The sequence below is a fragment of the Somniosus microcephalus genome, chromosome 16 (assembly GCF_052327205.1).
Source record: "Somniosus microcephalus isolate GS21.2 chromosome 16, FLI_Smic_1.0, whole genome shotgun sequence".
Classification (NCBI taxonomy): Eukaryota; Metazoa; Chordata; class Chondrichthyes; order Squaliformes; family Somniosidae; genus Somniosus; species Somniosus microcephalus.
The window spans coordinates 20,087,193-20,102,857 of NC_141002.1; the positions used below are offsets into that span (position 1 = coordinate 20,087,193).

The window sequence follows — 15,665 nt, forward strand, 5'->3', positions numbered from 1 at the left end:
TTCTTGGAAGTGCATTTGGAAATTATGTAATCTACACTTCTAAACGAGAAACTTTGAGGAAAAACAGTTAATATGGCCACAGAATTCTGTAAAAATGCAGCAATGTTTGTCAGCATCTGTAAAGAGTAAAGACTTTTGAGGGTAAAACCCTTCTTTGGAACTGAATGATGAGAGCATTAGTAGAGCTGGGGGGAAAGGGAGCCAGGGGAGAAACAGATACTCCGGTCAGAGAAGAAGTTTTTTTTTTATATTCGTTCATGGGATGTGGGCGTCGCTGGCAAGGCCAGCATTTATTGTCCATCCCTAATTGCCCTTGAGAAGGTGGTGGTGAGCCGCCTTCTTGAACCGCTGCAGTCCGCGCTGCACCAGACTGATACCTGGGATGGCAGGAATGACGTATGAGGAGAGATTGGGTCGATTGGGCTTATGCTTGCTGGAGTTTAGAAGGAGAGGGGATCTCATTGAAACTTATAAAATTCTAACGGGACTAGACAGACTAGATGCAGGAAGGATGTTCCTGATGGTGGGGAAGTCCAGAACCAGGGGTCACAGTCTAAGGATAAGGGGTAAGCCATTTAGGACAGAGATGAGGAGGAATTTCTTCAGCCAGAGAGGGTGAACCTGTGGAATTCTCTACCACAGAAGGCAGTAGAGGCCAATTCATTAAATATATTCAAGAAGGAGTTAGATATATTCCTTAAGGCTAAAGGAATCAAGGGATATGGGGAGAAGGTAGGTACTGAGTTTGGATGATCAGCCATGATCTCATTGAATGGCGGAGCAGGCTCGAGGGGCCGAATGTCCTACTCCTGCTCCTATCTCCTATGTTTCTATGTTTATGTGTGGTGAAGGTACTCCCACAAGTGCTGTTAGGGAGGGAGTTCCAGGATTTTGACCCAGCGACGATGAAGGAACGGCGATATACTTCCAAGTCAGGATGGTGTGTGACTTGGAGGGGAACTTGGAGGTGATGGTGTTCCCATGCGCCTGCTGCCCTTGTCCTTCTAGGTGGTAGTGGTCGCGGGTTTGGGAGGTGCTGCAGAAGAAGCCTTGGCGAGTTGCTGCAGTGCATCTTGTAGATGGTACACACTGCAGCCACAGTATGCCAGTGGTGGAGGGAGTGAATGTTTAAGGTGGTGGATGGGTTGAATGTCCCGCAACCTGCTTGAAGTAGAAACCGATGATATGAAAAGGTTATTTTTACCCCACCCTCTTTTTTCAGCTTAACAACAACAACTTGCATTTATATAGTGCCTTTAACATGGTAAAAATACCAGCGTGCTTCACAGAAGTGTTATCAAACAAAATTTGACACCAAGCCCCTTAAATAGATATTAGGACATGTGGCTAAAAGCTTGGTCAAAGGAGCATCTTAAAGGAAGAGGGAGAGAGACGGATTGGTTTAGGGCGAGAGTTCCAGAGCTTAGGGCCTAGACAGCTAAAGGCACGGCTGCCAGTGGTGAGGTGAAGGAAATTGGGGATGCACACAAGGGCAGAATTGGAGGAACACCGACTTCTCTGAGGGCTGGAGGGGTTAACTCTAGAATTACATAGAATATACAGCACGGAAACAGGCCATTTGGCCCAACCAGTCCATGCCAGCATTTATACTCCACTCGAGCCTCCTCCCATCCTTCCTCATCAGACTCTATCAGCATAACCCTCTATTCCCTTCTCCCTCATATGCTTATCTAGCTTTCCCTTAACTGCATCTATACTATTTACCTCAACTACTCCCTGTGGTAGTGAGTTCCACATCCTCACCACTCGTTGGGTAAAGAAGTTTCTTCTAAATTCCCTATTTGATTTCTTGGTGACTATCTTATATTGATGGCCTCTAGTTTTGCTCTTCCCCACAAATGGAAACATTCTCTCTGTATCCACGCTATCAAAACCTCTTTTTTTAAAGACTTCTATTAGGTCACCCCTCAGCCTTTATAGAATCATAGAAGAATCATAGCCTTCGTTTTTCAAGAGAAAAGATACCCAGCCTGTTCACCCTTTCCTGATAGTTATAACCTCGCATTTCTGGTATCATCCTTGTAAATCTTTTTTGCACTCTCCCCAGTGCCTCTACCCTTTTTATAATATGGCGACCAGAATTGTACGCAGTATTCTGTGTGGTTCTAACCAAGGTTCGATACAAGTTTAGCATAACTTCTCTCATTTTCAATTCTCTCCCTCTAGAAATAAACTGTTTATTTACTCTACAAAACTGTTTGTTTATTTTTTCAGTTCTGTAGACAGGTTTTATTTGAAGCGCGAACCTATCTTTCCTCTTTACAGGCACTGCCTGATCTCCTGCCTACTGTGAGCGCGTTCTGTGTTCATTCCAGTTTCCAGCAGTTGTTTTAAATTCTCCTGTACACAGTAGTCTAGTGCACTAATTGAGTGTTGGTGATTGGAACTCGTGGGTTTTGTAGTTGTTTGCCTCTGTAGTTAAAGGAGGCTTTTGGAATGTAACGGATTATTTCTAACCAATTGAAAACTTTTGGGCAAATTTGCAGTCAGCTAGAGGTAAATTTAATGCCCTTCTCCCCCACCCTCATATACCCCACCCAGAAAGTGCTTAAAGTATACTTGGATAATTCCAGCCTGAAACTGTTTAAATTTTTTTGTGAGCAAATATAGTTCAAAATCCTGTCTAATCAAACTTATTTTACTGTTTCAATGCCCTTGTTGTAAAGTCTTGTGTGAGTCTAATCTTCACACTTCTTTCTGTATGCTCCTAAAAGTATGAGAACACATGATGCTACAGTGCAATTGATGGGATTTTTTTTTAAGTCGTGCTGCGGCTGGATATTAGAAAGTTAATTTGTCCTGGCAGCAATACAGAATAGATCTGAGAGTTCCAAAAATGGTGTGTGTACTCGTTAAGAATGTGTGGCAAAGTTGTTATTAGAATATGTTTACGCTTTTGCCCAGAAATACTGAAAAGAAATCTTCACAAACCATGACATCATAGCTAATGAAATTTCTACCCCCTGTCACTGGATGCCCGGATGCATGTGTCTAATACATTTATTTTTTGGCTGGAGGGTGCGGACATTAGACTTATTTCAGTCTTTTGGTTGTTGGAAGGAAAATGCACTTGAAAGAAAAAAGAAAGACGCATTTATGTAGCACCTTTGCTTGCCTTATAGGGGGTGCAACAAAGGTTGACTGGATTGATTTGTAGGATGAGAGGGCTGCCGTATGAGGAGAGATTGAGTAGAATGGGCCTATATACTCTGGAGTTTAGAAAAATGAGAAGCAATCTCATTGAAACGTATAAAATTGTTAGAGGACTTGACGGGGTGGATGCTGAGAGGCTGTTTCCCCTGGCTGGAGAGTTTAGAACTAGGGGTCATAATCTCAGGATAAGGAGTTGGCTCTTTAGGACTAAGATGAGGAGAAATTTCTTCACTTGAGGGTTATGAATCTTTGGAATTCTCTACCCCAGAGGGTTATGGATGCTCAGTCGTTCAGTATATTCAAGATCGATAGGTTTTTGGGCACTAAGGAAATCGGGGGATAGGGCGGGAAAGTGGAGTTGACGTAGAAGATCAGCCATGGTCTTAATGATGGAGCTTGCTTGAGGGACCGTGTGGCCTACCCCTGTTCTGTTCTTTCACGACCTCAGGACGTCCCAAAACACTCTGCAGTCAATGAAGTACTTTTGATGTGTCGTTACTGTTTTAATGTAGGAAACGCGGCAGCCAATTTGCGCACAGCAATGTCCCACAAATAGCAATGAGATGAATGACCAGAGTATCTTTTTTTAACTGTTGGTTAAGGGATGAATATTGGCCAAGATACCAGGAGAACTCCCCTGCTCTTCTTCGAATAGTGTTGTGGGATCTTTTACGTCCACCTGATGGCAGACGGAGTCTCAATTTAACGTCTCATCTGAAAGATGGCACCTCCGACAGTGCATCACTCCCTCAATACTGCACAGAAGTGTCGGTCTAGATTTTGTGCTCAAGTCTCTGGAATGCGACTTGAACCCACAACCGTCTCACTCAAAGGCGAGAATGCTACCACTGAGCCAAGGCTGACCCCTTAAAACAATGGTTTAATATCACGGTTGCTGATTCAGTGTGTGAAGGTTTACATTGATTTGCGCATTTGTAGTCTGTGCTTATCCACCAGATACTGGGCGGCACCACTGCTTTTGTGAATTTGCAGATACAGAGAAAGTGAGAAAGAAAGTTCAAGGAAAAATGTAATCCCTTGAATTCTAAATTCCAACTACACAGTGATGCACAAAATGGCAATGCTATTTTTTGGTTTAGATTTAAAACTAAAATTCTGCTGGTCTCTAATGGACCAAACTGTAGTGTCTCCTTTCCTTCAAGTCCTGTTGAGATTCCCATGCCATTTCCCTTTGTGAAGTCACCATTATCTTGGATAGTCCGCCCTTGCTATCTTCCAAGGCTACCATTTTGCTGCCTAATCCAGGCAGCTGTCCTGTACAAACAACAATCTATCAAAATACCACAAAATATTACTTGTTTGGAGTTCCTGTGTTTTTTATTCATATCCAGCAGCGTTTGTAGAGTCTGATACCGACAGCAGAACATTTTCCACCCTCTGGCATTCTTTCACATTTCACCTAATTGCCTGTTAATGTGAGCTTTGACAGTGATTGTTGGCAGGATACTTGTGTTTTTTTTTTCATTTTCGGGATATGGGCATTGCTGGCTCGGCCAGCATTTATTGCCTGTACCTAGTTGCCCTGAAAATGTGGTGGTGGGCCGCCTTCTTGAACCAGTGATAGCAGTTTGATCCAACTGAGTGACTTACTAAGCCACTTCAGAGTGTAGTTAAAAGTCATCCACGTTAGTGTGGGACAGAAGATCACATATAGACCAGACTGGGGTAGGACAGTGGGTTTCCTTCCCTAAAGGACATTTTGAACCAGTTGGGTTTTTACAACAATTAGACAGTTTCATGGTCACTTTTACTGATGAGAGCTTTTTATTTCCAGATTTAAAAAAAAAAATGAATTCAAATTCTCAACCTGCCACAGTGGTATTTGAACTCATGTTCTCTGGATTATTAGTTCAGGCCTTTGGATTATAGCCTGGGAACATAACTACTACACTACCAATGTGTATTGTACTTGTGTGCTACCATTTAAGACCTAGATTTGGCTGGGTTGCTGAAACCACACCTGGTTGGTGCGCACTGCATATGTTACATCTTTATACAGTTTATAATGTGCAAGCCTGAGACGTGGGTTGTTCAGTGCTCCAAGCAGTGTTTGACCAACAAATTTAAAAGTGTTTTACACTGACTGATTTTATAGTGAAGACTATTACAGGAAACTTTGTTATATCCGGCACCGACGGGACCGAGCTGTTGCCGATCTATCAAAACTGCCGGACATACAAAGTTAATGTTGAAGCATACGGAGCTTTTCATCTCCGTATCTGACAACAAACGCTGTTGCTTAGCAACAGCTTGTAAACAGTCGGCCCGTACCTTGGAAGCATCTCTGTAGCTTAGCAACAGCTTCAAAGAGACTTTCCAGAGCCCGACTGTTGAAAATAAAGCCACGAGAAGAAAAAAAAACTAACAAAACGGCTCCTGATTTCTACGGTTGATCGAGGTTTCCGGACATACAACCTCCAGATAAACCAAAGTTTCCTGTAAATGGCTCCCACTCCCCATGACTGTCAGCACATTGTCTTTGCGCTGCACTGCGGTCATGTTGAGAGGGAATCTTATTACAGCCTCAAACCTGAAGGCCTCTGATCAGACGACCATTCTCCACACTAGTCATAGGGCCACCAACAAGTGGGGGGAAACAGAGGGCAGACCCAATCCAAAACCTCTGTTGCTATGGCAACAGTGAATTGCGGTTAAGCTGGGCAGACATCTTAATGAAATAACAACAGAAAATGCTGGAAAAACTCAGCAGGCCAGGCAACATCCGTGGAGAGAAATTATAGTCGACGTTTCAGGTGAACCCTTTTTCAATCTTAATGAAACGCGATCTGAGAGTTGGTTGACTGGCTGATCTGAAATGTAAATCAAATGTCCAGCTAAATGATTCCAAAATAGGAAGCTTATGAGAGCTTGTAATGGGCGCACATAAAGGGGCTGCACCTTGAGATGTGCTAAAATGGTAGGATGGGGTTGGTTTTTGTGAGCCACCTGATCATTTTAGGCTGCTATACAGCAGCAGAGGCCCAATTTTTGGTGGCTGCTGTCAGATAGACTGACTCCATGTCTGCCCACTAAATGAGCAGACCTAGTTTAGCATGTTTGATATCAACAGCATCGTTACGTTAACAGCCTTGATGTCCTTGGTGGCACCCAATCAGAATGCACCAATTGGAATGGTGTCATTGTGTTGTCTATACATAAAAAAACTGGTATCTTTGTTCCCAGCTGGCTTCCTGCCAGCTTTTCGAAAACAGTTTTGGCAGAGTGAGGGCGGGTGGTGCGGGGAGGAGAGCACTGATGTTGATAAAGGTGTCTTTTGTCTCCACTTGTCCTATTACCATCTCGTCTGGTTTTGAATTCCTCTTAATGTCTCTTTTACTTCTTTTGTTCTCTCGCAGCCCTGCCTTCGATCTATTTTATTTCCTTTCCAGTTTTGAAACCGGGTTAGACCCAAAACGTCAACTCTAATTTCTCTCCATGGATGTTGCCTGGCCTGCTGAGTTTTTCCAGCATTTTCTGTTGTTATTTTTGATAAAGGTGTCGCTCTGCTGAAACGGAGTAATGCTCAGCAGTGAGGTAAAAGCACCCAGGGACACTAAAAGACAGACAGTCTATTTTCCCTCCCTTGTGGGATCAATGTGACACAATCTCAAGTTTTGTGATTTAAAAACTGAGCAGCTGTATTTAGCAGGAGTGCACGTCGGCAGCAGTAAAAGAGTACTGTGGGCGCACTCTTTGTATGAGAAAGCTCTCGAAGTAGATGCAGCGCGCAGTAATGTTCTTTGATGCAGAAGGTCATCATTTTAGAAGGTTAGGATTATGGGCTGTTTCATCACAAAATATATTTTTTAGGAAGTGGTTATCGGATAGCCATCTTATCGCAAAATGCCAAAAAAAATAAAACCTAATGTTCTGTTCACTATGGGCAAAAAGTCCCTAGATAGCAGTAAGTTTAACATTCAAGTTAATTAAACTCTGTTGGAACAGGTATCAAATATTAAATACTTGGGATTCAAGTCTCTCAGGTAATAGCTTGACTTCCAAGCACAGGTTGAGCATCCCGAATCCGGCAACCTTGGGACCGAGGCTGAGCCGGTTTTCGGGTTTTTCTAGACTTCGGAACGTGTTTCTGATGTCCGGAAATGCCCGAGCCCAGGTTGCGATATTTCCGGACTTCGGACATCAGAAACACGTGATGAGTCCGGAAATGCCTGGGCCCAGGTTGCGCTATTTCCAGTTTTTGGTAAGCCTCCCTCAGGGTGTTCAGATTCCGGAACATTTTACGGATTCCGGACCCCTGCCACCAATCGTCGCTGATTCCAGAACTCCGGATTTGGAATGCTCAACCTGTACAGTATTGTCTGAGGATCCAACAAAAAAAATTCTAAACCTTTTTTAAAGTACATCTTACTTTATTCACCTTTTGGACACTGGGATGGAAAACTTGTGTTGAAACCATTGGAAGACATTAGAAGAGTGCACAAGAATGTTCTTTCCTTCAATTTTCTCCTTTCCTATAGTGGCTCTTTGCACGCTGCTGAGTATTATTCTGTTTCAGGAGAGTGATGTACTGGATACTGTTCCATGGTTACCTGCAACCCTCTGCTCGGCTCAAGTGACTGTTCTTTTATGCGTGAGCCTAGCGTCTGACTTGGATAGAGAACTGGTTGGCAGACAGGAAGCAAAGAGTTGGAATAAACGGGTCTTTTTCCGAGTGGCAGGCAGTGACAAGTGGGGTACCGCAGGGATCAGTGCTCGGACCCCAGCTATTCACAATATATATTAATGATCTAGACGAGGGAACTAGATGTAATATCTACACGTTTACAGACGACACAAAGCTGGGTGGGTGTGTGTGCTGTGAGGAGGGTGCAGAGAAACTCCAGTATGATTTGGACAGGTTGGGTGATTGGGCAGATGCATGGCAGATGCAGTATAATGTGGATAAATGCGAGGTTGTCCACTTTGGTGGCAAAAACAGGAAGGCAGATTATTATCTGAACGGCAATAGATTGAGAAAAGGGGAAGTGCAACGAGACCTGGGTGTCTTTGTGCACCAGTCGCTGAAGGTAAGCATGCAGGTGCAGCAGGCGGTTAAGAAGGCAAATGGTATGTTGGCCTTCGTAGCGAGAGGGTTCGAGTACAGGAACAAGGATGTCTTGCTGCAGTTGTACAGGGCCTTGGTGAGACCACATCTTTAGTATTGTGTGCAGTTTTGGTCGCCTTATCTGAGGAAGGATGTTCTTGCCATGGAAGGAGTTCAGCGAAGATTCACCAGGCTGATACCTGGGATGGCAGGAATGACGTATGAGGAGAGATTGGGTCGATTGGACTTGTACTTGCTGGAGTTTAGAAGAATGAGAGGTGATCTCATTGAAACTTATAAAATTCTAACAGGACTAGACAGACTAAATGCAGGAAGGATGTTCCCGTTGGCGGGGGGAGTCCAGAACCAGGGGTCACAGTCTAAGGATAAGGGGTAAGCCATTTAGGACTGAGATGAGGAGGAATTTCTTCACCCGGAGAGTGGTGAACCTGTGGAATTCTCTACCACAGAAGGCAGTTGAGGCCAATTAAATATATTCAAGAAGGAGTTAGATATATTTCTTAAGGCTAAAGGGATCAAGGGATATGGGGAGAAAGCAGGGACTGGGTACTGAATTTGGATGATCAGCCATGATCTCATTAAATGGTGGAACAGGCTCGAGGGGCCGAATGGCCTACTCCTGCTCCTATCTTCTATGTTTCTATGAGCCCCAATTTGTTCTCCACTCACATCAGCAAATTCCATTTACTGTGCACCAAAATGGCAATCCTGGCTCATTCCCCATCCCACCCTGAGGTGCTGAGGCTAATGGTAGCGTCCCAGCTGCCACTTCATCTGAGACCAGCGAGCTCGGCACAGACCAAGGATCAAATCTGGGACCCTCCTCATCTACTGTAATTCAGTACCACACCTGGTGGTGTCATCTAGGGAGCATACCAGATTTTATTCCAGTTTGGTTCTCAGTTCTATCATTGTAATATTGTACAAGGTTATGCCGTGTTGACATTTGTTAACACTGTTATGTAAATGCCTTTATAATTGGGACATAGATTATAAATATTGTCATCTTTTCTTTTTTACAGTCAGAAGAAACTTGTATTTATAGTACTGAGCTGGATTGTAACTTTCCATAATGAAGTTGCTAATATCTTTTGAGGTTTTCAAGTGAATCTTGGCCAGGAATTTTTTTCCCTCCAATTTTGCCCGTTCTTGTGCTGAATGTGCGGGTACCTTGGTTGGGGTATGGAGCCGTGCGCACCAGCCACCATCCAGTAACTTGCCTAAGTGGCCTTTCACCAGTATTGCGGGTGTTAGCAGGCAATTTGACCATGGAGGGTATCATGACCAAGCCTGATCTTGTCCTTGGACGCACCTTTTCTAGCAAGTTGCCGGATAGTGATCGGGACTCATATACACCTCTCCCAGCAGGAGTCAATGGATAGCGATTAACGAGGACAAGATCAGCTCGACTCCCCCTTTTCCCACTCCTCCCCTTCCCTAGCCCAGAGGCACTGAAGTGAATATTCGCACTGCAGCAGTCGCTCTCTGAAACCAGCACAAGCTGCGAATCGAACCTGAGTGTTCTGGTCTGCGGCTCAAGCCAATAGGTTTTTTTTTTTTAACGTGTGCGGTCATTGAATGAAGTATCCTGAGGGTTCTCTTTTATCATTGGATGCATTAATTTGTAATCATCTGAAAAATCATTATATTAATGAATTTGCTCAGTTGTTTACCATGAGATTTTATATCCTTCTTGCTGTAGGCCCTCTTTTTGAACTTTAACCCTTCAGTTAAATTATCCATTTATCCCTTACCATACTAAAATAAATATCAGGCTGTCATATTTTCTACAATCCGTGCTGTTCCTTTTGTTAAGTGGTTCAAGTAAAGCGTTGATGTAGTATTTAGGTCATCATTTTTTGTTTTGCAATATTGTGCCTTGCTATGTAGCAATCCTTATTTGAAATTAGCCATTGTAAGCTAATCTTGGTATAACTCCGTGACCTCTTGAGACTGTTTGTTTTTGCATATACTTTCCATTTGTTAAAAAGAAACCATGCGTGAAAGTTTTTTTTGTCTTTTGTTGCTGATACAAATACAGTAGCAAAAATTGTCCAACATTTCACCTTTCTCGTCCTTGACATTGATTATCTGCGGGTGAGGGGATTGAAGTAACTATATTAGTTATTCTCAGACTGCTTTGGAAGAGTGTAGCCAATGTTATAAATTATTGAAATGTTTCAACTCCCGAATCCTCCTTCAGTCACGTAGACTGACACTCATGCAGTTGCCCAAACAAGGATAAAATGGATTTGTTACTGTACTTTAAAAGAAAAACATTGTACAGGAAACTCTTTTTTTTTTATCCGGCACCGATGGGACCGGCATGGTGCTGGTTTATCAAAAAGTCCGGATTACAGAGAGGTATAGTAAAAGGTACGAGAGCCCCGTACAGGGCCACAGATCCAGGCGTCCCAGGTGCAGGAACCCCGGCCACAGACCAAGCGTCCCTGTTGCATAGCAACAGGTGCAGGAACCCCAGTTCAACGGCCACAGATCCAGGAACGGCTACAAATATGAAGTAAAACTTACCTGAACCTACTCCTGAATTTTGCCATTTAACAGAGATTTCTGGTTATTTGGGTGCCGGTAAATCGAGAGTTTCCTGTCTCGTCGCTCTCAAATAAAGCTGATTATGTTTTTTTCTTCTGACTTCATATTTTTAGGCTTGTTGGGTTCTTCATTCATTTTGCAATCTGAAGTTCACAAACGATCTCAACTTAAGAAACGCAGTTGAGTTGACGAAGAAGAGTTTAATTGAAGATAAAGAGATGCCGGTCAAGGTAGAAGCTGCCATAGCTCTGCAGACGCTTATAAGTAACCAAGATCAAGGTGAGTCGAAGAGAGATCTTGCACTGGAGTGCTGTGATCCTGCATTGTTTGTTTGGGCTTGTTACCAGTGTGTGTTGCCCGACACAGGTAATAACCCTGTCAGGGCCTTGATCAGGTATTTGGATTCCATGTAAACCAGGTTACATTTTTATGTTCTTGTGGCTAAATAAAAATGCTATTAGGATTGTTCTTAAACGAGTTCATTTCCAGTTCACTGTACAAAAATTATTGGCATCTTGGTTTGGTGTTATGACAATTTTGCTATACTACTGCACCAGTACAGGAAAAACTTTGATGGAAATGGTTATGGATCAGAGTAATATTGATTGCTGTTGTTGAAGTTTAAAAGGACACCGCATCTATTAGACCATTTACATACCTGGTGCAGACTACTCATGATTGGACAGAGAGATGGTCACTACTGCTCTGGTTAGAACCAGCAGGCAGATAATAAAACATGGTTATATAGTAAAGGCTCTGCTCTTTTGCTGTCCCCTCTCACTGTCAACAGCACTGAGACTTGATGTTTCCTATGCTGCTGGGCCTGCCAAATTAGAACCTAATGGTATAAAGAGCAACAGTGCTAACTGTTCTGACTCCTGGTCCCGTGCTGGCCATTCCATGTGCTGATTGCGGGTCGGAGAGCAGAAGAGTACAGACAAGTACTGGACAGTAACGTGGCTGCTACCATGCAATTATACTGGGGGAATTAGACCAATTTTCACTGTACAGTTACATCAGTAATAGCGGCCTAGGAGAATGGGAGACCAGTTGGAGAGCGGAGTAGAAGTCTCAATATTGCTGGTCCCCTTGAACTTGAATATTTCAATTCCACTGTGTTATACTCTCTTACCTGAGAGATACTGGTATAGATCCAGTAGCAGCCTCAGAAAACCTGCTGTACCGAGGACTCTCAATTGGAAACATTCCGTTGGATGGTACTTCTTGGCAGTCTATCTTCAACTGGCTGCTGTTCATATGAGTAAGAATTGGAATCTTTCCTGCTCTTGACCAAAAACTCAAGCTAAAAGTCAGAAGTGTTTTCTCCTTTCAGTGTATGTCCCTTGTGGGAGCATTGTGTAGGTTCTCAGCTGGGTTGTGTTACTGGGGACAAAAAAAATAAATGATTAACCAGGGAAAGCGTATCTTGCCCCACAAATAGTTCTTCCAGCTTGTATAGTGCAGTAATAACTGAGGGTATTTAGGATTACACAATCTAGGTGACCTTAATGGGAGAGGTACCAGAGATACAGATATTTGGGGCAAGGGAGGGTGAAGCGAAGAAACTAAGAAAACACTTTGCAGCTAATATGTTGATATTTGCTTCCCCGCCCCCCCCCCCCCCCCCCCCCCCAGCTAAGGAATATATAAAGCCATCGGTTAGGCCAGTGATGCAAGAGCTGCTCCATGTTGTCCGAGAAACCGAAAATGATGATCTCACCAACGTCATTCAGAAGATGATATGTGAATACAGTGAGGAGATGACCACCATTGCTGTTGACATGACTCAGCATTTAGTAAGTACTTGCCAGAGACTTGGATCTGTTGGTGACGTTGGCAGTTCAGTGACTTGACCTTTTCACTGAATAATTCTGTCTCTTACGAAGCGCACAGTGTTGTTCTACCTTGGCTCGGTGGTAGCACTCTCGCCTCCGAGTCTGAAGGTTGTGGGTTCAAGTCTCCCTGCAGAGATTTCAGCACGTGATCTTGGCTGACATCCCCCAGTGCAGTGCTGAGGGAATGCTGCACTGTCAGAGGTGCTGTATTTCAGATGAGATGTAAAGCTGAGATGTCTGCCCTCTTGGGTGGACGTAAAAGATCCCATGACACCGTGCTATGATTTTGAAGAAAAGCAGGGGAGTTCTTCCTGGCCAATATTTATCCCTCAAGCAACATTCCTAAAACAAACAGATTATCTGGTCATTATCGCATTGCTGTTCATTGGACCTTGCTATGTGCCAAATGGCTGCTGCGTTTCCGACATTACAACAGTGACCACACTTCAAAAGTACTTCATTGGCTGTAAAGCGCTTTGGATATCCAGATGCAAGTCTCTTTTTTTTTCTTTGTTAGTGGTTATTTTGAATTGCATTGCATCTGTCGCACATGCATTTTTGCTCGCAAGTGTCCCATATTCGATGAGTGAAATGCATGTAGAGCAGATAGTTGAGATGTTCTCCCATTCTTTCCAATTTTCCTTTTTTCTTTTTATTAACTTTGAGTCACTTACCTTTTTCTTTTCTCCAACCCTCCCCCTCCAAAATTAGTATGTACACACTGCCCTGTTTCCTCTAGGCTTCGTTCCTATACCATTAGACTATCTGTTGATAGTTGAAGAGTAAAATCGACCACTTCTAAGCTGTAATAAAAACAGAAAATGCTGGAAATACTCAGCAGATCTGTGGAGAGAGAAATAGAGTTAACCTTTTGTCAGAACTATAAAATGTTACACCTAACATGTTTTAAGCAAGTACAGAGGCAGGGAGAGGGGATGGGGAGGAAAGAACAAAAGGGAAAGTGTAATAGGCTGGAAGGCAGGAGAGATTAAATGACAAAAGGGATGATGGTAAAGAAACAAAAGATGGATCTAGAGAAGGTGTAAATAGAAATAGCTGAATCATCAGCAACAGCTGCCGTCTGAAAAAAGGAGGCAATGATCTGAGATTTTTGAACTCTATGCTGAGTCCTGAAGGCTGTAAAGTGCCTAACCGAAAGATGAGGTGCTGCTCCTTGAGCTTCATTGGAACAGTGTAGGAGGCCGAGGACAGAAAGACACGAGTGGGATGGAGAATTAAAATGGCAAGCGACCAGAAGCTCGGGGTCACGCTTGCGGACTGAACGGAGTTGTTCCACAAAGCGGTCACCCAATCGGCGTTTGATTTCCCCAATGTAGAGGAGACCGCATCGTGAGCAGCGAATACAGTATATTAAATTGAAAGAAGTACAAGTAAATCGTTGTTTCACCTGGAAGAAGCCCTTTTACCTCCTCCCTTCCCACTGTCCAATGCTCCAAGCACTCCTTCCCAGATGAATCAGTGATTTATTTGTATTTCTTTCAATTGAATATACTGTAATTGCTGCTCACTATGCGGTGGGCAACACGCGACACAAGCTGCATGCGGTTCTTACACCTTTCAACATAATTCATCGTATTGTGGCTCTCTGGATGGCTGCAGCAGGTTGCGGGGGCAGGGGCCCCAGAGGTTGCAAAGGGAGTCAACAAAAATGTGCGCTTTAGTTCCACTGAAAATATTAGTTTTAAAATGCATGTCGTTTTCACACTGATAGCAGTGCTCCTGAATTTAAATGACTTGACCTCTAGAACGGACGGCAGCAGCAACGCACTTTAGGTGTCACCTTACCAATAACCCAGCTGTAATGTAAAACAGTCTGAACACTTGTAGCTCTTTGCCAGGTATTTTTCTTATTAAAAGCTCGAGCTCTGAAAGATTGGCTGTCGCTGACCTAAGGGTTTGATTATAGCTGGGATGTAGCGTTCGAAACCCTGCATTGGCCGGCTAGATTTCTGTCATTGCTTGTGATGTCAATCTCTAGCAAGATGTCAAACTAGCTTTACATTGTGCTGGGAGGGATCCCTTGGACCCCGGATCACTTTTTAAACCTTATTTAAATGTAGTGATATTGCGGCACTCCCGTCCACGCTTTTGGTCAATGTTCCCTTTAATTTTGGGGGGGATGCGCGCGGCCCATTCAAAATACCGTGCATGTGCGGTTTTCCCCATTTAAAAACCAGAGGGCCGGCTGCGTGGGAGGTCCAGAGTGCTGCACAGCCACGCAGCTTGAAGGGAGCATTGTTTTTGGTGCATTTAAAATTGCAACAACTAGCATTTATATAGCGCCTTTAACGTTGTAAGACGTCCCAAGACGCTTCACAGTAATGTAATCAGACACAATTTGGCACCGGGCCAAAGAAGGAGATATTCACACAGGTGACCAAAAGATTGGTAAAAGAGGTAGGTCTTAATGAGCGTCTTAAAGGAAGAGAGGTAGGTAGAGATTTAGGGAGGGAATTCCAGAGCTTAGGGCCTAGATAGCTGATGGCATGGCCATAGTAGGGCGAAGGAAGTGGGGGACACAGAAGAGGCCAGAGTTGGAGGAGGGTTTTTGTGGGTTGTCGGGCTGGAGGAAATTACAGAGATAAGGAGGAGAGAGGTTATGGAGGGATTTGAAATTAGTAGAGAAGTGTGGCTCTACACATGCACAAAACTCTCCCAACCAAGAGAATTTGAATTGGAGCCAGGCAATATCATAGTGGTACTGCCTGTCTGGAACCTGTACTGCAGCGTGATGCTTTTGTTCTATTGTAACTAGTGGATAGCTGGAGTGATGATTAAAAGCAGCAAACTGTGTTCAGATCAGGTGCCATCCTAAACTGAGAGCCAAAGACTCGTGAATTTACACTGATTTCTTAATGCTTCAGATATTGCTACTGCCTTCAGCAGTCCCTCTTACCTGGCATCGCTAATTTTTATGTATAGTGTGTGCAGGATGAAGCATTCTGTCAGATCTTTGTGAAGTAATGTTGATGCCTGCATGTTTTCAAACAACTTGG

General features: G+C 43.6%; 1 protein-coding gene across 4 annotated transcripts in view; it reads left to right on the plus strand.

The window, feature by feature from the left end:
- Window positions 1–15,665, plus strand: part of ipo8 (importin 8) — a 124,130-nt gene that overhangs the window by 85,141 nt on the left and 23,324 nt on the right. For all 4 annotated transcript variants that reach the window (XM_086008643.1, XM_086008645.1, XM_086008644.1 and 1 more), the window contains 2 exons: window positions 10,927–11,092; window positions 12,449–12,609. In XM_086008643.1, the coding sequence (XP_085864769.1) occupies window positions 10,927–11,092; window positions 12,449–12,609 (327 nt within the window). The remainder of the gene's footprint in view (window positions 1–10,926; window positions 11,093–12,448; window positions 12,610–15,665) is intronic.